Source organism: Opisthocomus hoazin, chromosome 14 (assembly GCF_030867145.1).
Source record: "Opisthocomus hoazin isolate bOpiHoa1 chromosome 14, bOpiHoa1.hap1, whole genome shotgun sequence".
Classification (NCBI taxonomy): Eukaryota; Metazoa; Chordata; class Aves; order Opisthocomiformes; family Opisthocomidae; genus Opisthocomus; species Opisthocomus hoazin.
The window spans coordinates 15,043,642-15,067,690 of NC_134427.1; the positions used below are offsets into that span (position 1 = coordinate 15,043,642).

The 24,049-nt window shown below is 42.4% G+C and overlaps 2 protein-coding genes across 6 annotated transcripts; one reads left to right on the plus strand and one right to left on the minus strand.

The window, feature by feature from the left end:
* Nucleotides 1-101: 101 nt before the first annotated feature.
* TMEM185A (transmembrane protein 185A) lies at nt 102-11,278 on the plus strand. Its single transcript, XM_075435363.1, has 7 exons — nt 102-244; nt 2,844-3,020; nt 4,452-4,659; nt 7,260-7,343; nt 8,294-8,470; nt 8,797-8,920; nt 10,725-11,278. Exons 1-7 carry the CDS (start codon nt 207-209, stop codon nt 10,967-10,969), a joined length of 1,053 nt encoding a protein of 350 aa, XP_075291478.1. The 5' UTR covers nt 102-206; the 3' UTR covers nt 10,970-11,278.
* Nucleotides 11,279-12,148: 870 nt separating this feature from the next.
* On the minus strand, nt 12,149-17,681 carry LOC104329540 (protein EOLA1). Of its 5 annotated transcripts, XR_012765492.1 has the most exons (4): nt 17,294-17,681; nt 15,712-15,879; nt 15,096-15,342; nt 13,638-13,718 (listed from the first exon to the last, which is right to left on the minus strand). XR_012765492.1 is itself a non-coding variant. In XM_075435364.1 (3 exons), the coding sequence occupies exons 1-3, from the start codon at nt 17,544-17,546 to the stop codon at nt 13,206-13,208; spliced, it is 534 nt and encodes a 177-aa protein (XP_075291479.1). In that variant the 5' UTR covers nt 17,547-17,681; the 3' UTR covers nt 12,149-13,205. The 5 variants fall into 5 exon arrangements, 4 of the variants coding, with proteins under 4 accessions (XP_075291479.1, XP_075291481.1, XP_009932970.2 ...); XM_075435364.1 differs by lacking the exons at nt 13,638-13,718; nt 15,096-15,342 and adding an exon at nt 12,149-13,318; XM_075435366.1 differs by lacking the exons at nt 13,638-13,718; nt 15,096-15,342 and adding an exon at nt 12,149-13,318 and having other exon boundaries at nt 15,666-15,879.
* Between the last annotated feature and the right edge of the window lie 6,368 nt (nt 17,682-24,049).

Consider the following 24,049-nt stretch of genomic DNA (forward strand, 5'->3'; position numbering starts at 1 on the left):
AGTGCGCATACGCAGTGCTCCGCCGTGAAGCCCGGTAGAGGAACGCGGCCGCGGGGGCCTGGCGGGCGGCGCGCATGCGCGGGGCGGTGCGGGCCGCCCGGTTCCGGCGGGGGCGGAGCGGCGGCGAGGCAAGGCCGGGTTCCGGTGGCGGCGGCTGCGCCATGCGTGCCTGGTAGAGTGCGGCGGGGGCGGAGGGTCGAGCCGCGATGAACCTGCGCGGCTTGTTCCAGGACTTCAACCCCAGGTGAGGGTGGCGCCGCGCTTAACGGGCGGCCTCGGCCCGCGCCGCCTCGCCGGGGCCCGTTCGGCGGCGCAGCGGCACCTGGCCCGGCCCCGCCGTAGCGCTGTTGTGGGGCGGGGGCTCCGCGCCGGTTGCGGGGCGCGTCCGGAAGCGGCAAGGCCCGAGCTGCCGCCGGGGCAAGGGGCGCGGGGGGAAGCACTGCCGGACCCGGCCCCGCTGCCCCGCTCCGGCCGTGGCAGAGCCGGCTGAGCGGGGGGGCTCGGCGCGGCGGGTCGCCCGGGGCCGCGACCGGCTTCGGCAGCGATGCGGTGCGGGGCAGCGTCGCTGCGTGCTCCTGGAGCGGGTAACGGAGCTGAGCCGCGGGCGGGGGGCAGCGGGGCCGTTTCGGAGGCGCCGTTCCGGACCGGGTTCCTTCCCGACGGGGCCGGGGAGCCCGTCGCGTGTTCCTGTGTGGCCTCCTGGAAATGCTCCAAGTCTCATCCCGGGTCTCGCCTTTTTCATGGGGGTGACTGGGAGCGGGCGGCGCGCTGCTGGGAGCCGGACCCGCCTCGCGCTCGGCCTGTGCGGCGAAGGCTGGAGGCGGGAAGGCGTCGCGCCTCACAGCTCCGGTCTGGAGGCGACGGGTTGCTGGCGGTGGTTGGTGGCTGGGCTTGATGATCTCGGGGGTCTTTTCCAAGCTTAATGAGTCTGTGGTTCTTCGCTCTGGGCTCTCTCACGGTTAGCACGATGGCAGTCATTGCTACTTGGGCTTCTGCTGTCTTGCCACGCAAGCGCAGGTACCTGTAACTTTCAAAGAAGCTGAGAGGGTGAGGTGAATTTCACGGATTTTGCTTAGCAGGTGCTGTAAGAGCACAGAAGAAAGGCCTGCAAGTAACTGGGACTGGGTGGTGTGAGATACTGAGGGTCCTGGAAGAATCTTGCTTGTGAAAGAGGCCTTACACGATTGCCGTTACAGACAGCTGTGTTCAGTCGGTTTTTCAGGCAAACGGAAGGGTAACCAATGCTGCAGGAAATGCATTGTTGCAGAGAGGTTGAAATAATTTAAATACGTGTGGCTGGAAGTAATGGAAAAGTAGGAACAGAAGTTCCAGAAGCTGATAAAGTTGTGTCACTGCTGAGCAATGCTTGCAGCTTATTTGGATGCTGTCTAAACGATGAATGAGCAAACTTGTGCAGAGAAGTTGATCTTGAACGTTTTGGTGTGTGGTGTTTGCGCTTGGGGAGCACTGGTACTGGTATTGGAGTACTGGAGCACTGGTATTTTACAACATGGTGTTTTACTTCTGTGTTGATTGAGGAGCCAGGGAAAGTACAAATTACACAAATATTGGATGTTGGAGAAGCATGGATAGCCTAGGAAGCTGGGGGATCTCTGTTGCTGTGGAGACTGACTGTTGTTTTACATCGTCCTGTCCTGAGGTAGTTACACCGAGCACGTTTTACATCATCCTATCCTGAGGTAGTTAACACCGAGCATGCGAGGAGATGCTGACACAACAAAACTGCTTTTTGTTATTAAGGGGCAGCCCTGTTCTGAATAGAGACAAAGCAGCTCGGTATCTAAATGAGGCAGTGCTGATCTAATGGATGTTTTTTTATTTGATGAGAGTGAAAGTGGATAGTTTGAGTTGTGCTGGTAGAGTAAGGGTAGTGTTCCTTACTATTGCTGCTTTACTCTGGAGCAAGTATTTACGCTGTTCCTTAGGTTATCCATATTTTAAAATACATATGATTACTTCACTGAGATGGTGTTGAAGCCTAATTACATGTTTTATGAAGCAGTTGGTTATCTCACTGTGAATGGGTGGATGACCTTTTCCGTTCCTGTGGTATGAGGAATTCATATAGAATGTAATTATTTTATCTGATTTTTGGTGGCTTAAGCGTTTGCTGTGCCACTGCTCTCCAGCATTGCAGATAAATTTATTCATTCTTAGGTTGACTAGTTTATAAAATACATCAACAGAACTATTTTTAACTTGTAAGCACCATTCTCAGCATTCCAGTTAGAAACTTCACTCTATAATCTGTAGCTTTGTTAAGTTTAACCTGTTGGGGTTTTTTTTCTGTAATATTGCTGACTGTAAAAAATTAAAATAATCTCTGGAGTCTGCCTTATTACAGTATATAATAGTTTTTAATCTTTAGTTAAAAACACTGTGGATAAAATTGCATAAATTATGTAACTTAATTTTGAATGTCACAAACTATCTCATGTGATTTGTATGAAAGAACACATTTTCTAAAAAACATGTACAACTGGTCTATTTCTGAGCCTCTGATAATACAGCTCCTGACGGATCCATGTGGGCGGGAACTATTTATAGGTGTCCATTCATTAAGTTTGTCATGCAAGAATGCTTTTTATGTGTTCCCTTGAAGCAATGGTTTTGTAAGTGAAAGAGATGACATACCCTGTATTGATGATGAAATATTTAACTCTTCAGAATTGATTTGATTGTCAAGAAGTTTGACACATGTTTTCTGCTAGGAAGTATCCTGAATAAATTTCAGCTATGACTGTTTTTCTTGTTCTCTACAAAGTTCACGTTAAGTTGCCTGCCGTAATTTCTGACTCTGTGTTTTTTTGTTTGTCTAATAGCAAATTTCTTATTTATGCCTGCCTGCTGCTTTTTTCTGTGTTGCTCTCTTTACGTCTGGATGACAAAATTCAATGGAGTTACTGGGCCGTGTTTGCTCCCATATGGCTGTGGAAGTTAATGGTGATTGTTGGTGCCTCAGTGGGAACAGGAGTATGGGCCCGAAACCCACAGTATCGGTAAGTTGAGAATATTTCTCTTTCAAAACAGAGGGAACATGATGTGTTTTCTCTTCTGAATTCAATTCATAAATAAGTTTTCTAAACAACATAAGAGATAGCATCCAGAAGGTTTGTTTTCAATATATTGAAACTAATTATCATAACCTGTAGTGTATGCAAACAGCTTAATGCCGTTATGGATATCTTAATCCTAGTTGCAACAGTTTTCACAGGCTTCATTAATATTGTCTTTGGGAAGCTAAAACTTCTCATGGAGTGACTTCTTGCATGTTTCTGTTAGAACGCTGGGAATTCTTTGTTTCAGTATAAGCCATATAGAAATACATGTCTTCATACGCACTAGGAATATACTGTATTTAACTGGATTATTTTCTAAATCAGTTTCCTGAAATGTACAGATTAGCTTGAAGAGGGCTGATTTTTCTCTCCTTGGTGTGTGTATGACCTCAGTGAACATATGGATGAATATTCAGCAATTCTTGAACAGAGAGGGGTTTTTTTTTTTCAGACTTTCGTTGCAATATTATCAGAGACAGTAAAGTAGTTTAATACACTACTATAGGTAAATGTGTAACATTTGCAAATTAAGATGCTTGCGGGAACGAATTCTGTAAATTCCTTTTCATTTTTGTCAAAGTTGTTTAACATCGGTGTTTTAATTGTCAGTCTAGGGTAAAATAACTTTCAGGCCTTTAAATACATCAGTGTTTACTTTTTTGGTAATCCGAGTGGGATGCAAATTTGAACATGCTAGGGGAAAAGAAAAACCACCTTAAATTAAGTGTAATAAATTCAATCCTCTTTTCTATCTATGAATATTAAACTAAAAATTTTGTGCGCAGGTCTTACTCTAATACACTATATGGTGTGGTTCAGGTCTTGTTTGCTCCTTCTAGTAATGGTTCTACTTGTGTAGGAAAAAGTGTGGTTTCTCTGTGTGCTATTATTTTACAGGCATTTTACTGTTTAGTAATAGATAATATTCTGTTGCAATACGCTGATTTTGGTGAATAAAGAAATTCTGGGGAAAGATGCTGATTCAGTGAAAGCTGGTGCAGGAACCAAACAGGTAATTTTAGACTTAGCTTATTTACTATCAGCGTGCATGATATCCGAGTGTTTACAGAGTAATAAAGAAATCCTGGTTTATCTGCACAGCTATGGAATCCTTAGAAAATTTTCAAGTTGTAAAAATCTCACTGCCCGCTTTGAGTATTTTAAATGTGCGGCTTTATGGGCAAGGAACCCTGTTACGTCATCAGCAGTGTAGTTTAATAGTGGCTATTTGGGCATAATGTGTACATTTATTAAAAACAGGTGTTAATATCTGAAACCTAACAATTGTAAATAAAGTGTCTTGGAATCTTTGCAGGGTAGTGTGCTTTCCCATTGACAAGCGAACTGAATGCTTCCTTTTCCTCTCTTTAGAGCAGAAGGAGAAACCTGTGTGGAGTTCAAAGCTATGTTAATTGCGGTAGGGATCCACCTGCTGCTGCTGATGTTTGAAGTTCTGGTGTGTGACAGGATCGAAAGAGGAACCCATTTCTGGCTTCTGGTCTTCATGCCGTTGTTCTTTGTATCTCCAGTGTCAGTTGCAGCTTGTGTGTGGGGATTCCGACACGACAGGTCTCTGGAGGTAATGCTTCGCTGGTTATGTGTAAAATTTGTGGCAGTGCAAGATTCTGCATCAATCCGGTTACAGTTCATCTCTCAGTAAAGCATGATATGGATGACTGCATCAGTTGAATGAATTGTTTGCACTAACCTGCTAGAGTGAAAAATCAGGATTGGGAGTAATACTTTTTTTTATAATGTCTTCTAGTTCTTTTCAACTACCAAACTGCAGCATGTTTAAACGTGTCTTTTTATTTTTTATGTCTTAGAAGAACTCACCGCAAAGTCTGCAATATGGACTAATCCTAGACACTAAACCAGAAATTACTGAAGAAAATTCCAATGATAGTAAGCATTGTCCTTAGGCAGAATTGAACTTCAGAGTCCTAGATAATCAGGGCTGAAAACTTCTTACTATCCCAATCTGTGTGCTTAATCTTCAGTTTGGGAATGCAGCTGGTAGAGGCAGAAAATAACACCCTACTGTTTTATGCCTATCTTCTTTCCTCTCTAACTCGCTCATACTGGTTTTGGAAGAACTTTGCAAGGATCTCAGAATCTTCCGCCATGACTATTAAAAATATGATTTTTAGATGAGGTTCAGCTTTTTCAGTTTTTTTAATTTCAAGGGAATATTTCTCTGACATTAGCATAAGCTGAGTTTCTACAGAGAAACATTTTTGGTAAGTGATTGTTGGGATGGCTGGTAAACTGGTACCTGAAATTGTTGATTTAAAAATAGTGTAAATAGAATTTCATTTTACTGAGTTCTATGCACAGTTAACCATTCCTAAAAGTAAAATTTGTGCAGAAGTACTTGCTGTCTCCTGGGTGATGCTTGATTACCCATTGATTTACAGAGGACTGCACAGGTGCTATGTACTGGCAGAAAAAAATAGAATCCACTCACCCTTAAAAGGCAACACCTGTCTTAAGGAAAATAAGTTACACAGTTGAACTGTCAACTAATTTTTTTACTATTTTGTCATCTTCACTTAGTGCTGTTCTACTTTCTTTTCTTTTTCCTCTGGGAAGATATCAGTATTTCCTTTTCATTTGCTAGAAACATTAAGAGGGGCCTCTTTAATCCAGGATAATAATTTTTGGCATGAGTGATCCAAGTAGTTGTTAATCTATTATTATTTTCATAATTATTTAATCTGAAAATATATTGTCTGCTTGTTCCTATTCTGAAACTGGTTAGGTGGTCAGGAAGTACATAGTGGGGTTTTGTCTATATATCATTAGAAAAAGCCTTTTGTGTGTGACACTATTTTTACAGTCAATAAAGCACCACTTATTTAAGGCATAAATTGTGAGCCTAGCCACCTCACATATACCTGCACTTGCCATATATAGCTCAAGTGTTAACTTGATTCTAAAAATTATTTATAGCAATTGATCCTCTGATTTTTTTTTTTGATGTTTCTCTCTATTTGCTCTTGCAGTTTTCAGGTTACTTGGTCTTATGCTTGAGTGTGTAGTACGAAATAGTACAAAACTATTTTAATTGTAGTTTTCCAGTCTTCTTAAAAGTAACCTGTACTTCAACAGTGAAGACTTCGGTGTGGCCTCTGAAGTAGGCAAGTGCCTGTTGGATTTTTGACTCCCTGTACTGTGAATTTCTGAGGCGTTTATCCAAGAGATCATAGTACACAATCGTAGATGTTAGTGAAAAGTAGCATGCAGTGTTTGCCTTCTGAGAAATGGTATGTTTCAAAGATGCCTTACATACCTACCTGTTTTTTAAAATGGAAACTGTTTCTAACTTGCACTCAAGAGCTTTAGTTAGACTTTTCAGATAATTGTTTGATCTTTGAAATTCCTACCCATGTAGGGTTGCCCGTAAACTTTAGAAACAGAATCTTGCCAAGTCTGATGGTGTTTCATCTTGTTCAAACTAGACACAAACTTGATTTTTTTAATAATAAAGTGTAATTTAGGGTCAGTTCTCATAGTGACAAGTGGGACAAATGAAAAGCTTTCATTAACATTTTTAATGAGAAGAATTGCTTGTCTGTATTGCCTCGAATCCCAAGTATCTTCAATGTCATTTAAAAAAAAAATTCAATTATACAGTAAATGACTGAATTTGGATGTCATCTTCCACTATTCTATGTATTTCTTTTCCCTCCCCAGATAGAGCTGGAACTTCTGAACTGGACTGTTAGTAGTGAAACCCATGTAACTATAATCTTTACATTACTGTAACCACTAAGCAATATTTTTAAAGATAAATGTTGCTAATTTAAAATTGAAGGACTTTTTACTACTTATTAATTCTAGCAGTATTTCTTCCAATGCTTTCCTTTTTTTTCAGTCTGATTAGTTTGGCTTTTCTTATTTCTCTGATCACTGGAATAAATGTTGGAGGTAGCGCTTTTATTTTTTTTAAGTACCAGGAACGGCTTTCCTCAGGAGACAGCTGCTTCTACAGTTACACTGTTGTGATCACAGCCTCCCAAATTTAGGGATGCTTAGTAATATCTGCTGTAAATGCAAAGGATGTTCCATATTGCAGTGATAAGCATGGAGTCAGAAAAGTCCTTTGACAGATTCTTTGGTTATCTTGGAAATAGCTTTCTCGTGCTAAGAGTTAACTAACATATTTTCTTTTTCTAGCTGGAAATCTTGTGTTCAGTCAATATTCTACAGTTCATATTTATTGCACTCAGACTAGACGAGATCATCAGATGGCCGTGGCTTGTATGTAACAAGTGTTTTCTTCTTACCCTTGTTTAAATGCTGAATTTCATACAGATAATTTACTATGGGGAACAGTTAATGTGTGATCAGAGTCCACGATCACATTTTTGCTCGGTTAACAATCCTTCGCTGAAGGTCTGGCATTTCGTTCAGTGGTCATGGGAAACAGAGGCTGTTCTGTGGGCATTTCATCCTGTGGGGGAGAGGGACGTTGCCATCAACTGCTGTTAATCTCTGATCAGTTGTTGAAAGAGAAATCGTAACCAAAAGTTGCCAGTGGGAACACTAAACTAGCCATGAAAATGATTGGTGAGTTAGGGAATGTGTTGGTAAACAGTGTGGTGAATAACTTGTTCTATTTGTTGTATTACCATGCATGTGAATCCACTTATTGTGCAAGTGGACACTGTCAAAACTGCTGAGGTCTCCTGTCCCAAGTGCCTTTAGAATACAGAAGTGCTGTTTCTGTGTGTGTTTTTGTAAACTACCATAGAACTGATAATCTGGCATGATTATGACCATCCTTTCTATTTTCAAAAAAATCAGGAAAAGGATCTAATTTAGAAAGTGTTTCAAGTAAGGTATCCAGTTTAGAAAATACTTGCTAAAATCAGTTTCAAGTACTGTTTGAGCCCACATAAAATCACAGAAGTCTTATTAAAATTGAACTACATTGACTTAATTTTAAATTGTTGCAGCTGGATGGAGTTTACAAAGCTGACTGAGGAACACCAAGAGCTGATACGGCTTATAATAGGGCCCGCAATCTGTGATGCCTTTCTGTTAGAGATTAATATATATTAAAGAGCATTAGACTACCAAGAAAAAGAAATGTTAGACTTAATATGTAGACTTGCTTTTTTTTAATCCCTCACCTGAAACAAATCAAACTGATAAAAATGTATCACTGTTGGGGGGGTGGAAAAGCAGTTAATTTCTTTCTCTTTCAGGTTGTTTGTGTTCCACTGTGGATCTTGATGTCCTTTCTGTGTCTAGTAGTGCTCTATTACATTGTGTGGTCTGTTCTATTCTTGCGCTCTATGGATGTGATTGCTGAGCAGAGGAGGACGCACATAACAATGGCTGTCAGCTGGATGACAATTGTAGTTCCACTGCTCACATTTGAGGTAGATAAAACTTGTTACGCTTTTCCCTATCTTTTTTCAGTGAGTGATGAGTGTTGCAGTGTCTCTTTTTGAACTTGCTAAAATGAGAATACTGCTTTTTGTTTTGGAATAAAATATTAACAGTAAATATGAAAGAAAACTAAGAATTCTCTGTTTCTTTAGATTTTTTTGAATAAAATATGCATTATATTGGAAGTGTAACTACATGTTTCTGTGGAGGACGTTTTTCTTCACAGTTGTGTGAAGGATCTGAGATGAGCATATGTTTTAAGAAGCTTGAAATTGGGTATTGCAATTAAACTGACACTAATTTTTTTGCCTTTTAGATCTTACTAGTACACAGACTGGATGGGCATAATTCTTTTTCTTTTATACCCATATTTGTTCCTCTCTGGCTTTCACTGATAACTTTAATGGCAACAACATTTGGACAAAAAGGAGGGAATCACTGTAAGTATTTAAAAAAATCATGGAAACAGCTTGGAACTCCAGGCTTAAATGTATTTCATTAAGACTTGGGTTTTCAAAAAGGGCTTTTTTGTGTATATTCTCTCATGAAAGAATTCAGATGTGTCAGTTACTATTGTTTCCAGGTGCTTATAGTAAGTTTTCACTGTTTATAGTCTCGCTTGTGCTTTTTTTGTATTCCTGTAAGAGGCTAACTTCGGCTTGGACTCAGCTTGAAATCTCAATGGGACTTTAATTGCGACTTAGCCTTTTATCCTTCCTTATTTCCATGGGTTTCATTCTCACGGGATGCGACTGGATCTTTTTACTCTGGGTTCTGAAAATAGCGTGGCACCTCCCATTTTTAATGAGCATTCGTCCTGGTAGCCTGAACTAGTATTCTCTTTCCTCTTGGCCAAACAGCACTCTGTGGTGCTTAGCTGTAACTCCAGTTGCTTGAGGGGCCAGTATAGGTTTACTAGGCTTTTATTGCCACAACAACTCACACGGCCAAAAGAAGCATTTGTACTTTCAGCCATCTAATACTGAACCAGTGCAGATGAGTAGCTCTTTCCATCCACGTTGCAGTTCATGTTGCTTGTTAAAAAGGCAATAAAATTTAGTAGGCTTTTTCAGAGTTGAAAGGAACCAGCTCTGATGTTTGTTATATAAACTCACCTCACTTTTGGTCTGATTGTGAAGTATATTGAGAATGTCTTTCTTTAGTCATGACTAAGCTTATCTCCATACATTTAGTTTACTTTTATATTCTGTGGAAAATTGTTACTGGTGATTTTATTTTAAATGCATGCTCTCAATAATTTATGGCCAAATTAGTCTTTTGGAAAGCCACATGTCTTCATAGGGTTAATAAATATTTATGTAAATTTTTTTAAAAAGACTATTCACCTGAAGTGAGCCTCGGAAGACTTGTATGAAAATCTGCCTTCAAAGTGCTAAAGGGAAATACCCCAGTTGGCCATGACGTACAATCTCTGCAAAAGGATGGGTTGTACGGGATCTTCCCTGGCAGATGCTGGACACCTTGCTTTCGTTCAGTGCGAGAGATTTGACTTGGGCAGGCTGTTCCTTTTAACACTGCCCCTTGGTATTGGTTAACAGAGGAGTGCAATCTGCTGAAGTACAAGTGCCACTTAAATGCTCTCTTTCCAAGTCTGTGCATATAGCAAAATACATGACAAACACAGAATATGGATGGTTTTTCTAATCTAGCACAGGTAATACCAAGGATGAGATACTCCAGTTATCACATCATATTCGGCTAACAACAAAAGTGTTTGGGGAATACTGAATACATACATTTACTAATCTGTGTCTGCCTATGCCATCACATTCCCTCTGGTATTGTAACCTATATGTGTCTAACAGAAGTTGGCATGAATGTCTTCCCCTGTGGCACTTATTGCTTTGATGGAGATGCAGAGTCTTTTGTGTTGTTTCTCTGTGTGCTGATGTGACCTGACACTGTATAAGAAATGAAATGGAATCTTGCTGTATAGCTGTAATTTCTATGTATGGATATACATACACAGACATACATGTGCAGACATGCAGAGGCATGCCAATGCATGTCTATATTCTGGATGTGTAGCTGTGTGCATATAATCTGAACTGTAATGTTCCTATGATGATATGTGTAAGTAACATGCTCGGAAGCAGCACTAACAATTTTTACGTTGTTCATATGCAAACAATCAAGAGAACTTAAACAAGATTGCGTCGTCTGCTGACTTCATTAAATTTTCATTCTGTTCTACAATAATGTGAAATGATTTTTTTTTTTTAGGGTGGTTTGGAATTCGCAAAGACTTTTGCCAGTTCCTGCTTGAAATTTTCCCATTCTTACGAGAATATGGAAATATTTCTTATGATCTTCATCATGAAGATAATGAGGAAACGGAAGAAACGCCACTGCCTGAACCACCAAAAATTGCACCAATGTTTCGAAAAAAGACTGGAGTGGTCATTACACAGAGTCCTGGAAAATACGTGATTCCACCTCCTAAGTTAAACATCGATATGCCAGATTAAGATGACAGTAGCATGTTAAACTTGAACTGGGAATCAGCAGACAAATGTATTTCATCTCATGCCTTCTCCCATTTACTTTATAATAGGTATTGCTGAATCAGTGGCTTGGATTACACAAATCAGAGTTCTTGAAGATAATCTGAGAGCTTTTCCAGAGATATGTGGTGGTCTAATTTGTGAACCTTCCTAATGGGTTGGTTGCACGCTTGCCTGTATAGTATTTATATGAACATTTTAGCAGTGTAATATATTGTCTAAAAGTCTTGTTGTGTACAGTGTAAGTATTATCTAAAAGTATTTTTTTAAAAACCCTGTATGAAATGCCTATGCTATTCCAGGTGTCTTGTAGGTCCTAAATATACACCTGATTTCCATGTCTGATTTAAATACTTTTTTGGGGGATGCCTTAGTATAGCACCTCTTCCTTCTTTTTCTGTGCAGCCACAATCATTGTCTTAACCACAGAGGCACAGGAGTGTTGCACTTCTCGGGCAACAGTGGAAGGCTTTTGGGAGGGGGCAATAGAATGTATAGCAACTTACATGATGTTTTTGAGTTAGCTATGTAAATTTTCATGTCAGTATTTCAACTTTTGCACTGGCTTGGGAGTTAAATATTGCTTCTGCTGCTTTTCCCATTTCAGTTCTTCCTGAGCAGTGTGTACACCACTCTCCCATGAGACTGGCTGTTCCCTCTTGTCTGTGCAGTTTCTGCCAGAAACATTAGTTGTAGGTTTTACAGCTGTCAGTGAGCTGGTATAAATACCGTAGTTTGGTTCTTCATTACCAACTTTGTGTTGGTGTAAATGATTAAACTTGTCAAGATAGGAACTCATTGGTGTTGGAATAGCATTTTCTTTTCATGTTGCACCATGTCAGATACTCCCACGTCCTTGCAGCTGCTTCTTGTGTTTAGGTGAACCCACAGTTTAGGTAGCTTAAATGCTACAGATCATGTTTCCTTAGTGTTAGATGAGGTAAGAGCAATGAGTGTGAGGACATTTTGGCATGTGTGAAAGGTGTGCACCTGAAAAACTTCAGAAATGTGGTGCTTTCATTCCTAACAGTGCAGACTTGCCACTTCCTCCCTGTGGACCAGCTGCTAGCTGAAACCCAACACAGCACTGTCCTATCACCACTTGAAATTTCATTGCAGTTTTATTTGCTTTTTGGCTCTCAAGTTGAGGGGGGTGTGTGGAATCTGTAAACGAAAAGCAAAAAGTGCTATTTAGCACTTGCTGCTGCTGCTTCATGTTGCTAGGAAACGGACGCAGTGCCGTGATGTCACAGCAGTGCAACATGGGTGTCATGGCAGTGTTTGAGAATCTTCCATTGGGATTCTCAGTCAGTTGGTCACTTCCTTAGAGCTGGCTCTCTGGCGGGGGAGCCTAGCTGCTAAGGTAAATGGCTGCCGCTGACAAATTTACTCAAACTGAGGAAAAAGAACTTAAAGTGGAGCTTTCCTCATTGGAAACTCCACGTGATTCTATTCTGGACAAGGGACATGATTTGTCAGGCTCGACTTCTCTCTGTCCAGCATGTGGCAAAAGAGCAGCTAGGGATGCTGCCTTTGGACCTCCAAAACAAGAAAGGTCTTTACGACCTTCAACTCAGCAACCCTGGTCAAAAAGAGAGCATCGGAATTCATCTGAGGAGAGCTCGAGCAAAGGCAGTGTCTCTACGTGCCTCAGCTTTCTGAAGAAGCTCTGGGACATTGTTGAAAGCGATCGGTTTGAGTCCATTTGGTGGGGGGACAACAGAAAGTGTGTTCTGATTCACGAAGAATTGTTCGAAGAGGAGGTACTAGCAAGGAGAGGACATCTGAGAATTATTGAAAATGAGAGCATGAAAAGCTTCACCTGTCAACTCCATCTGTGCGGATTCACCATAAAGCTGGGGCATTTTCCAAAATCGGGCTCACACAATGACTTGCTAGCGGGAGAAACCGCTATGGAGGTATGTTGGATCCTCTACGTGAAAACTAATGCCCAGAATATTCTAGTGGGACAGATTTCTGTTCCAATGAAATAAGCCTTTACTACATAGGAGATAAGGATGGTAGTAAATGTTCTGATTGTCACTTGTTCCTCGGCTCGTGTTCAGGAGTTTTTGAGGTAGCACTTCTGAGGAATAAAAATGCTGATAAAATATACGTTGGTTATTTCCAATTACTGTGAACATTTAAAATGAAAAGAGATTCTCCTTGTATCGCCATTTTTTGGGAGGAGGGGTCTTTTCTATGCGTCTTGCTGTACCAGATGTGAAGTCTTCTTGTGGCGTTTACCAAGGGCTGAGAAGGTGTGTGTCAGCATCATATAGTTACCTCCATGTTCATTCCACGCTAAAGTTGCTGAAAAGTAATGGTATTTAGGTTTCTAAGTCAGTTTGTATGCTTTTGAAAATCCTATGCTTCTCTGCTACCAAGTGGCAAAAGCACAACTACTTAACAGTAGTCTATTGCATAACTTTATTCAGCTTAAACTTCAGGTTTAGAACACCCCTGAGAGTCCTTTTTAATATCCACATTTCTCTTTTGCAATTAAAATTCTTAGTTCTTGTATCTTTGTGGTTTCCAGTCTCACATGGTGGCAACTAACTCTTCGCCTTTGCATTTTTTAGGTTCACTTCTACTACAACCCGAATTTTAGAAGACATTTTTCGTATACACTGATGAAGTATATGCAAAGCTTTGGTCTGAAAAATCAACCACCAGCAGGATTTTCACCAGACGTAGATTTGCATGCACGCCGCTGGAAAAGAAAACCAAATGTTGAGCTTGGTTAGAAAGCCAGTTCTGAGGAGGAGAGTGGCCCCTTTGCAGCCGGCCCGAGGGAAAACATGCACAGCTCTGCGCCCAGGAAGACCCCAGCTGCGAAGTGCCGGGCCGGGGCAGAGGAGCCTCCATATCAGCCCTGTCCAACAGCCCCTTTCCACCAGGGCTGGCACCCCCCACCTCTCCAGCTCCACCGGTGGCAGCTGCTGCTCTCTCTATGCCACGGCCACCTTGGGGCCTAAGGCCACCCTGCTGCCACCCCCTGACTGGCACTTGAGGCCCAAACAGCGGCCCTGCAGGCTGTGGCCTTGGACCGCAGCCTGGGGCACACTAGGTACCTTCCACAGCTCTTCTAGAAGTTGCATAGGCCAAAGGAATAGAGTCTCCAAAGTGTTCCAATAAACTCTGAATGCAAAGCCTCTGCCTGTTGTCCTGTTTTTATAGCCGTGCCTGGCCTTAGGCCTTGCTCCAGGTCAGAAGGATTTTCACTGTAATGCAGGATGTGAATGTTGAAAAACTCTAGAAGGGCCAAATGTAGTGACTTGTATTTGTAACTTTTCACATTGTCTTTAATTCAATATTAGATTTTTCCAAAGCTTACTAGTAGTTTTCATCTTGAATGAGAGAAAGAACTATTATAATACTCTCTTCATTTACTCTTGTACAAGCACAGCTTCTTTCCAATAAAAGCCTTTCTAGAAAGGCTGTCAGGTCACAGAGCCACATGCTGTGGACTGCCATCCCCCATCATATGCATCTCTAATGTACCTAACCTGTGAATGAGGAAAATCTGGTCCTTACTGGAAGTTTTACATTTACAGCCCATAATACAACATCATGCACAGAAACCTCGTCCAGCAAATCTCTACCCTAGGACTGGCTTTCTCTCAGGATTTCTTTCTCAATGAGTCCACAAATGTAAGGTTAGGACTGGGCTGGGAGGCAGATGTCATATTACTGATCATAGAACCTTAGGCTGGTTTGGGTTGGAAGGGACCTCACAGACCAGCTAGTTCCAACCCCCCTGCCAGAGGCAGGGACACCTTCCACCAGACCAGGTTGCTCAAAGTCCCATCCAACCTGGCCTTGAACACTGCCAGGGAGGGGGCAGCCACAGCTTCTCTGGGCAACCTCTGCCAGTGCCTCACCACCTTCATGGTGGAGAATTTCTTCCTTATATGTAACCTAAATCTACCCTCTTTCAGTTTAAAGCCATTATCCCTTGTCCTATCACTACAGGCCCTTGTAAAAAGTCCCTCTCTAGCCTGCTTGTAGGCCCCCTCTTGCTTACTCCCCAAGCTGCATGCGTTTGCGTCGAGACACTTAAGTTGGGCACCTGATGAAGCTGACTTACTGGCTGGAGTTCCTTTGTGCTGCTTTTCAGGTGCTCTCCTGCTGACCTGTGATCCTTCTCTGGGCGTCTATTGCTGGGACTGACATCAAACTGGTAGCAGTGGGATGGACTGAGCTGCCCCTCCCCTGGCAACTTTACTTTCAAGCCCCCTTCACCAGCTTCGCACCAGCTCACGGCAGCCTGCTTTCAAGCACCATTTTTCTGAAGAGTCCTACAAACTCTGTCTTCCTCATATAATCAGAGATGCCTGCATCATGTAATAAGGTGGTATTTACTCACATTTTAAATTGGCACACAATACATCAACCATATCTTTAAAACAATCGCATTTACTTAGAGTTATTTATCTAGGACAAATAGAGTAAACCATTAACAATTTCCAGCAATGACCATCAAAATTACACCTTGTTTCTTTTGCCTCCAAAGAGCAGTTCTTCCAATGTATTTGCTATTTCAAACAATTAGATTTGGAAGGGAATCCTGAACAACTCCCTGGTATTTAAGATGCTGACTTATGAATTACAAGCTTGCATTTAGGCAGGAAAAAGAATAGTGAGGGGCAACACCTACGCTTCTGCAGGGATCAGTTCTTCGGGGATGTCTACCTGCCACACACCTCTTCCCCCTCTGGCAGGAATCGGTTCCAGGAGCCATCTTGGATTTGAAACAACAGTCAAGTATTTCTGTTCAAGATTACTGAGGACAGCTTTGTTTTCCAGCTCCAGAATCTTTTCAGGAGGCAGATTTTCTGGGTACAGTGATGTCTCTCCAATGTCAACTAATCCTGTATTATAAAATAAAATAGAAAACCAGTTGGCTGTTGGATCTCCTAGAGGAAAGTTTTCCAAAAGTAAACCTCCCAGAGGACACACAAAACAGCTGATTTGTTACCCGAAGAACACAGGATGAAGCACGCACACCTCAAACCAGAGTCATTCATTGCAGAAGATGGCCTGTGTGACTGAACTTAGGTCAGTGAAGAACAGGTGAAGCATGCAGTTATAATATTCACAAGTTAGCGATACAGAATTCTGTTAAAAGAAGCCTGCATGTAAGGAGACAGCTGCCACCATAACTCCTGAGCTACATTTGGCCTTGAAACAGCTTCATTAAAAATAAAACTCTGCTCCTATCAGGACACTATTCTATTACCATTTTAAAATCATTAAACTATATGGAAACTCCTGCTCTCTGGAACCCTTTTAATGTCACGGAAGGGAATTTCTGTATCGCTTAATGATTAAAAACAGTAAAATAAAGATCAAAGAAGCTTTTAGATCTACTCCACAATTTAGTGTGCAATTTATGTCAAGAGTACAAATCTGCAGATTACGTAGTACCTAACAATTTTCAGCACTCTAGAAGTGGAATAATTTTTCAGTGTGTGCGATAGAAGTCATTTGTCATGCAGGAACAGCTAAAAATATTCAAAGGAGAATGCGAGATGGATGTTGTAACAAAAGATGCCTACAAGAAAAGAGTGCAAAATGAGTGCTGGATGAAAACTTTGTAAGTACATAGTGCAGCAACATCTTTTGTCTTTCAGCACAATACAAGCAAAGAAACACCACTCCGTCCTAACTTTGTGGTACAGAAACCAGCTTCTTCACTGCCCAAATAACTAGAGCAATGGAGCATTTGTAGAACTGAAATAAGATTTATTTACGCGATACTCTAACATGACATGCAAAGCACTGCAATGTCATGACTTCATTTGACTACAACTACTGTAAAATGGTTTCAGCAAGACTTCCTAAGCTCAAAACACAAAACGTGTGGAACTGACATTTATTATCATGTAACACAGGCCACGTGATCCTATTTTACTGCATGACGAGTAAGCACAAATCAGTTCTATTTCTTGTACAGACTTTCAGGTTGTGGCCTAAAGTTTTTAGCAGAGTGAGTGTATTTTAAAAACTGAGGCCTGACTACAATTCTTTATCCTACAGGTCAAAGATACTTCACTTTGCCACTGTAACAAAAAAGAGTAAATTACAACTTCTCTCACGGACCACAGCTGACAGTGCTAAGGAATCAACGTAGCCCCCAGCCAGAGCTCAGGCACCGCTCCTTCCACGTGAGTGTTCAAGCAATGTTATAAGGAGCATAAAACTGTGTAAAGCAGACGCGTATTGGGCTGAAGCAAGTGAACGGACTGAAAGCTCGCTTGCAAAATATAATCTGCGGTTGCTTACCTGCAATAACTCCTCTGCCAAATTTTTCCCCTTTATCCACCAAATCTTGCACTTGTTTTGGTGTCATACCAAACCGAGTCAGAAGGATTTCTCTCCATGTTTCATCTTCCCAGTCCTTCACAGCTATGTGAACAGCAACGGTGCAGTTCCTGTAGTCTGCTAGCAAAGGCCGCCAGCGAGTCTCCACTGTTTTGACTTTGTTTAAAACGAACCCTGCGTAAGGCTGTCGGAAGGAGAGGCAGCCAAACCTCATCGCCTTCCTGGCATCGGGGCCCGTTCCCGTGCTAGGCACGGACAGACACCCCGCGATCAGAGACCGGCCCCCTCCGCCGCGCTGCCCGCGGCCCGGCCCGGCGGCACTCCCACCCCGCGGGGCCCGGCCCGGCCGGCCGCCTCACCGCCGCCAGAAACACCCCGGCCTCGGCGGGGCCGCTGCGCCGGCGGGCCGGCACCCCGCGACCGGAGGCACCGCCTGGGGCGGGCGGCAGCTAACGGGGCACCACGGCACTGCCCGGCCCGGCCCCGCAGGCCGCGCTCGGGAGCCGGCTGCCCCCGGGGCCGGGCCCGCAGGGACGCGATCCGCCGCGGCGAGCGCTCGGCCGCCTCACGGGTACGGAGGCCCCGCAGCCACCTCCTACCTGGCGCCGCCAGCTGCGCACCCTCCCCTTCCCTCCCCTCCGCGGGCGCGGGGCCGGCGGGCCGCGCTGCCGCCGCGCTCGGTGCGACGGGGGCACGGAGGGCGGCGGCGGGCGGCTCTGCTGCCGCCGCTGCTGCCTGTGGGCGGGGCCGCCTGCCCGGCGAGGGCGGGCTCCCGGTTCCCGCGCTGCCGGGGCCGCCCACGGGGTGTGAGGGGAGTGGGCGGGCGGCAGTGGCCCCGCTGCGCTGCCGAGAGAGCGGGGCCGCGCCCGGGCCGCGCGTGTTCTCTCCTCGTTGCCTGCTGGTTGTCCCGGGGAAGGGCGGCTGTCTCGCAGCCGGCTTCCCGCTGGGCAGCGGCAGCGGCAGCGGCGGCGGCGGCTTCCCGGAGGAGCCCGGGGATGCTGCGGCGGCTGCGGAGGGGAGGAGGCGCCGGGGTGCCAGCCGCCGGCGCTGCCTGGGGCCGTGGCTCTGGTGAGGAGCTGGGTGCCGGTGCTCGCCGGCAGAGCCCCTCGGGAGCAGAATGGCGGCAGAAGCTGCGAGGGCGTCATTCCCCGCACCCGTGTCCGCAGCTGGAGGGGCGTTCGGGGGCCTCGCGCCTCCGGGGGTGACTGAGAGCCATCTGCAGAGGAGAACGGGGTGGTCTCCTGCTGCCCTGCTTGCTCCGGCCAAAGCGTTTTCACTCAGCTCTGCTCCGTGAGAAGAATCTCATTTGTACACCGTTTCCATTTGAAATGTATGTTTTGCGTCAGTGCCTTGCCTTTCTAATACAAATATTTTGAGCAACGCAGTTACTGTTTGACAACAGAGCTTTTCTCTGTGCTGGTCTCCGTATGCCCCCTGGGAAGCTGACCCTGGCGATGGGGAGCAGTGCGTGAAGGCCTAGCGAACAAAACAAGAATCGCGGGCCTGGCAGAAAAGGGTAATGTGAAACAGAGGGGGGTTAAACTAGATGTATGATCCCACCACGCTGGTTCAGTTTTAATGGGGTAACCAATATATATTTTATGTCAGCGCACACATGTTTTAACAGAGTTAATTTCCAACATAGACAAAGTGACGTTATTAATGCAGACCCTGATGCCGAATACCAAGCAGCTGTGAAAACGGCGACTGATGCAGCACGTTGAACTGTTGAGATCCTGCCTCAGTTTCTGCAGGTCTAGGAGATAAAAAGTGCACATGCGTCTGTATGTAAACAGAAGTCACAGGAGAGTCATCTTTCCTGTAGAGCCACCTCTCTAAGTTGAGGGTTATAAATATGAGAAGTATTTGGGGAGTTTTTCCATGCATAGAGCTTCTTAGAGAAAGAGAGCAGGGAGGAGAGAAAGGAGGAGAGACCATTCACAGAAAGGAGTGAGTTTGCGGTAGAAGTAAGGGGAAACAGGCAAGACAACAAAGGAGGAAACCTGGGAGAGATGGAAAAGAAGAGTTAGGAATACTTACACAGGGGAAAGAGAGCCATCACCAACATCAAATCCTGATTCTGCATACTGTTTTCGGAGACTTAAAATTTCTCCTGTGTTCTATTGAACCACATTATTTTTAAACTGTAAGAAATCTCAACGTTATTTTAACAATTGCAGGAACCCAGAGGTGGAAAGAGAAAAGTGATCTGCCAAAATTCCACTGAGAGATGGGCTGTTGCTTTCCTGAAGAAAGGCAGAGGAACTTCATACAGGAAAAGGTAAAATTAAAGAGATTGTTGTTGTTGTTGTTCAGGTCTATGACATTGTGAATAATGGATATTTATTGGTAAAGCTTTGCCTGTAACCTTGGTATTCTGTAACTACATTGGACACCACAGCTAGAGGATTCCTTTCTGATGATAAGCAATTCAGATAGCTTTTTTGATAGTCATTTTTGGTGTACACTTCAAATATACCTTCAGTGAATGTTGTGTATTCTGAAGTATTTTATGGCTGATAGACATTAACTGTTGAAACCTATTTTTTTCTTATTACCATTCTTTAAAATTCCTCCTGTTCTCATTATCCTTTTCTCCCCTGGATGTTTCCAATATCATGTTCAAAATGTTCCAAATGGAGTCATTCCAGTCCTTTATACAATGCCATAAAAACAAGAGAAATTAATAGATGATGTGAATTTAAGGTCATTGTAGTGTTTACAGGGTTATTATTTTGAATGTTCTTTGGCCTTAAGCTATTTCCATCTTAGTAGATGTGAGTGGTTTGTTGAAGAACCTGTTGAATCCGTTTAGAGTTGTAAATATGTAATGAACGTTCATGCTTTTTTTGGTGTTTGTTGATAGTTTTTTTCCACTGCATAATTACAGTTTCTGTGACCATTACCTTGTTTGGGGAAAATATAGTCCAAGATTTTTTTTGTGCTTTGGACCTAAGTGTTAGCTTTGTTTCATGCTTATATAACTTACTGCTCATACAATTTACAGCAGAATTTATATCATGTATTTCATCACATAAATAAAATACATTTTTACTGATTTAAGCAAAAGTCTCCAAGGTACTTAAAATCTCAAGTCTAACAGTTCTAAATAAAACGTGAATAGCACAAGACTTGTGTGCTGCTATCAAAGGTGAATAAATAATGTGATGAAACTTCTTCTGTCAGAAAACTAGCTTACTTGGTTTGTGGAAACCTTGTCCGATACACTGTGACATTCAGTGGAAGACTTCAAAACAATTTGTAGCACCACCTAAAAAAGGCCCTGAAATTTTCAAATTTTGTTTATGTGTTCAGCTTTCTGTGTGGTGAGTGGTAAACTGACTTCAATAGGTTTCCTCAGGATATAAGATTGAAGTGTACAGCAGTCACTATGAAAAACAAAATTCATTCTGATTTTAGCAGATGATCAGCTTATGCTTGACATCTTAGATGCATGTAATTGTTTTTTGGTGACTGGCTTTCACATGCTAACACCAATCCCAAATTATCTAATCTTGGCACAGTACCTCACATGATGATAATCTCAACAACAGGAAATTCTATGAGTTTGGTCTATACTTTTCTAAGGTACATTTCATTTCAGTGTCTCTAAATTAGCATTCCTTCGGGTGTCCCTAATTTTAATTTTGATAGAATAAAGACTGCCTAATTCCAATTACAGTGTTACTGCTTTCTGTGGAGCTAAAACAATGTTAGTACATCATTTATAAGGACTCGGGTCTGATCTCATCTAGATAGGCAAGCATTGCTGTGTCTCTTGTCAAATTCGCTTAGCAGCTGATTTTACATGATTCAGTACACAGCAATATGTGCTGGAATATCTTGGGTCAAAATCAGGTCAAGGTACTTGATCAGATACAGTTCATTTCTGAGGTGAGTGAAGATACAGTGCAGTATGTTCCAGGATATAGGAGGTCAAAGCTGAAATGTCAGCTGTTAAAAATCTGTGAAATACAATGCAATACAATTATTTATGTTGAGTAGTCATTGACAATCGACATTCACGAGAAGCTGGGATGTGTTGCCATATAAACATCCAGTGCATTTTCCTGGCTTTTAGAACATCGAGCAGCGTGAAGTGTGATGTTGTGACTCTCTATTCTTTTGGCAGCAAGTCCATAAGGACTTATACTAATCTTCTCATTTTGCCTGCTTTCCCTTAATTTTACTGTGTCTCTCATTCTAATATTGTAGGTTACAAAGCCTAAGTACATGCTGGAAAACCAGCTTCATGTTATTCTTATACCCAAATAAGGAACTTCGAATTTTTGGATGAACTAAAATACTTACATTTGACCATGCTGTTCTATGTTTCTTTGTACATATTGTGAGAAATTATGACCGTCTTAAGTGTTTTAGTAAACATATCTTCAGTTTCTTTAGATGAATCTCTGATTTCCAAATTTGTTGCAACACTGTATTTTCTGAACAATTCTCTGAAAATGTGAATCTGTGGTTCCCTCTTCTTTTTTACACACACCCACACACTCCCCGTGAGTAGAATACGTTTCTGGTTTGTAACACATCATTGACATTACTGTCCTTGTCAAAAGTTTTGGCATTATAAATAATCAGTAGCCATGGTTTGTTGGTTACTTATGGCAGAGTTTTCCTGTGTGTAAGAAATATTTTAGTGAGGTTTCTCAGTGTGGATAACTCGGTCATAAAAATGCAGTTGTATTTCAGAGTGCTACTCAAGAATAAAATGCATCTATACTAAATTTTCTCTTATGCAGGTTTCAGTATGTTTTCATAACAGATCATGTTTTCATATGACAGATCTTATATAAGAACATATGCACTGTTCTTTTACTAAATACCCGATGTGAAAGCACAAGCTAGAGTGCGAGCTTTAGCCTCTAGCATTTGTTTGCAGTCAAACATACTGCCTTTCATAATGGTGCGTCGTAGTAACTGTATGGTGGTATGCAGTAGATAATATACTAGAAGTTTTTATTCTGATTTAATGAATGTAACTTCTTGTCCATATCATGGTTTCTGTACAGAAAAAAAAATCAGTGGAAAACTCTGTCCTTTGTTCATCAGTATCAAAGATGGTAGTGTCATCTGAAAATCAAGTGTGTTGCTGTCATACAAGAAAGCCTTACTTTCTTGATTTAGAATTAGCTCCATAAATCAAATTAAAAAGCATTATTTCTTTTGTACGGAACAAATACATTTACTGGGCAAAGAGTGCAAGGAAACCTTCTGGCACATTGACAGAAATTAAAAATAAATGTAATGTGCTTTGACTGTGCTAGGTGCTCTTTTCTGTTTGCTTTCTTCTGTTCAAGCAGTGGAGTGCCTTCTGACTTCAAACACTTCAATTGGAACAGAATAAATGGCTTGGCTTCAGAAAATACCTGCATGCATATCTGTTTAGAAAGTGCTTTGTGGGATATGGAAACATGTAAGCTGGACAAAGATGAATTGTCAGAGAGAGATTTAAGAAGGATCCATTTTCTGGGGTCAGACAAACTAACGTTTAAAACAGCTTCTAGTCACATCATTGCAGCCTAGGTGAAAACTTCAAAAACTCTTTTCAGATTTTCCTTTGGCTGTGGGATGCATTAACTTTTCCTGGAGTATATACAGATGAATTTTTGGCAAAGAGGCATGTCTTCAGTCACATCCCTACTGAGGATGAACCTGAAGCTGTGCACATTGCTCATATAGCTTTGCAGGGTATGCACTGGAAGAAAGAGCCAGAAGTTCACATGTGCTGAGACAGACTAGATGTGAAGTAGCAACAGCGATCTTATATACATGGGAGCTGAACTCCTAAACTTCCATTGTAGATGAGTTTTTTTCAGCCATTGAATTGCAAATTACTGGGCTTTTTCACTGGGTGAGAATTTATCTCAGAAAAAAATAGGACATATGTAATACCTAGGTTTGTACTTAAAACATTATTTTGGTGATACTCATGTTGCGTTCCAGTCTCTGACTTTACGGCACCGCTAGTCCTCAAAAGTTGCCACAAGTGCCTGATTTTCTTGCTTTTTTTGGAGTAAGGAGACAAACATTGTTATTTCTCTCCAGAATATTACAGTCTGATTAAAAAGTTTTGCAAACACGGATGTTATGATTTGGAGCTATTATCTAAGTGGGGTCCAAAGATTTCTGATAGGCAAATGTCTTTGCTTCCCACAGCTATGCTTATTTTTCTGTGTTATTTAAAGCAGCTAAATCTGTATATAAGGTACAACTCTGTGCACTTTTTCAGAATGAAATGTTCTTCTCACTACTATACAATGTGCTAGACACCCCTAAACCCACCACTCCGCCCCGACATAGGCAGTGTCCTGTCTTCTCCCTTTTATGTCAGGTCTCGCTGCTGAATTTCCCATGTGTTTGAATGGGGCATGAGTTGTGTGAGCATGGGACAGGCCAGGTCTGCTGGTGAGTTTTATCTGCTTGGTGATTTATTTCTACACTTTGAGGTTGCTAATATTCAGAGACCATCTTGGTCCTTCTGCTTTTCTGAAGGTTAAAAGAGGGTTGTAACTAGGCTGAACAGCAAGCTAGCTGATTTAGAAACATCTTGTGTAGCTCTCTGTAGCAATCTTTTTTTGGCTGAGAAACGTGGCTTCACGCTGAGGTAATCTTCAAGGGGAAGGAGAGCTTGTAGTAATGAGCTCTGCTTCCCCTGCTGATTATTATGTCCAATCTACAGGCAAGTCTGAATGCAGTGTG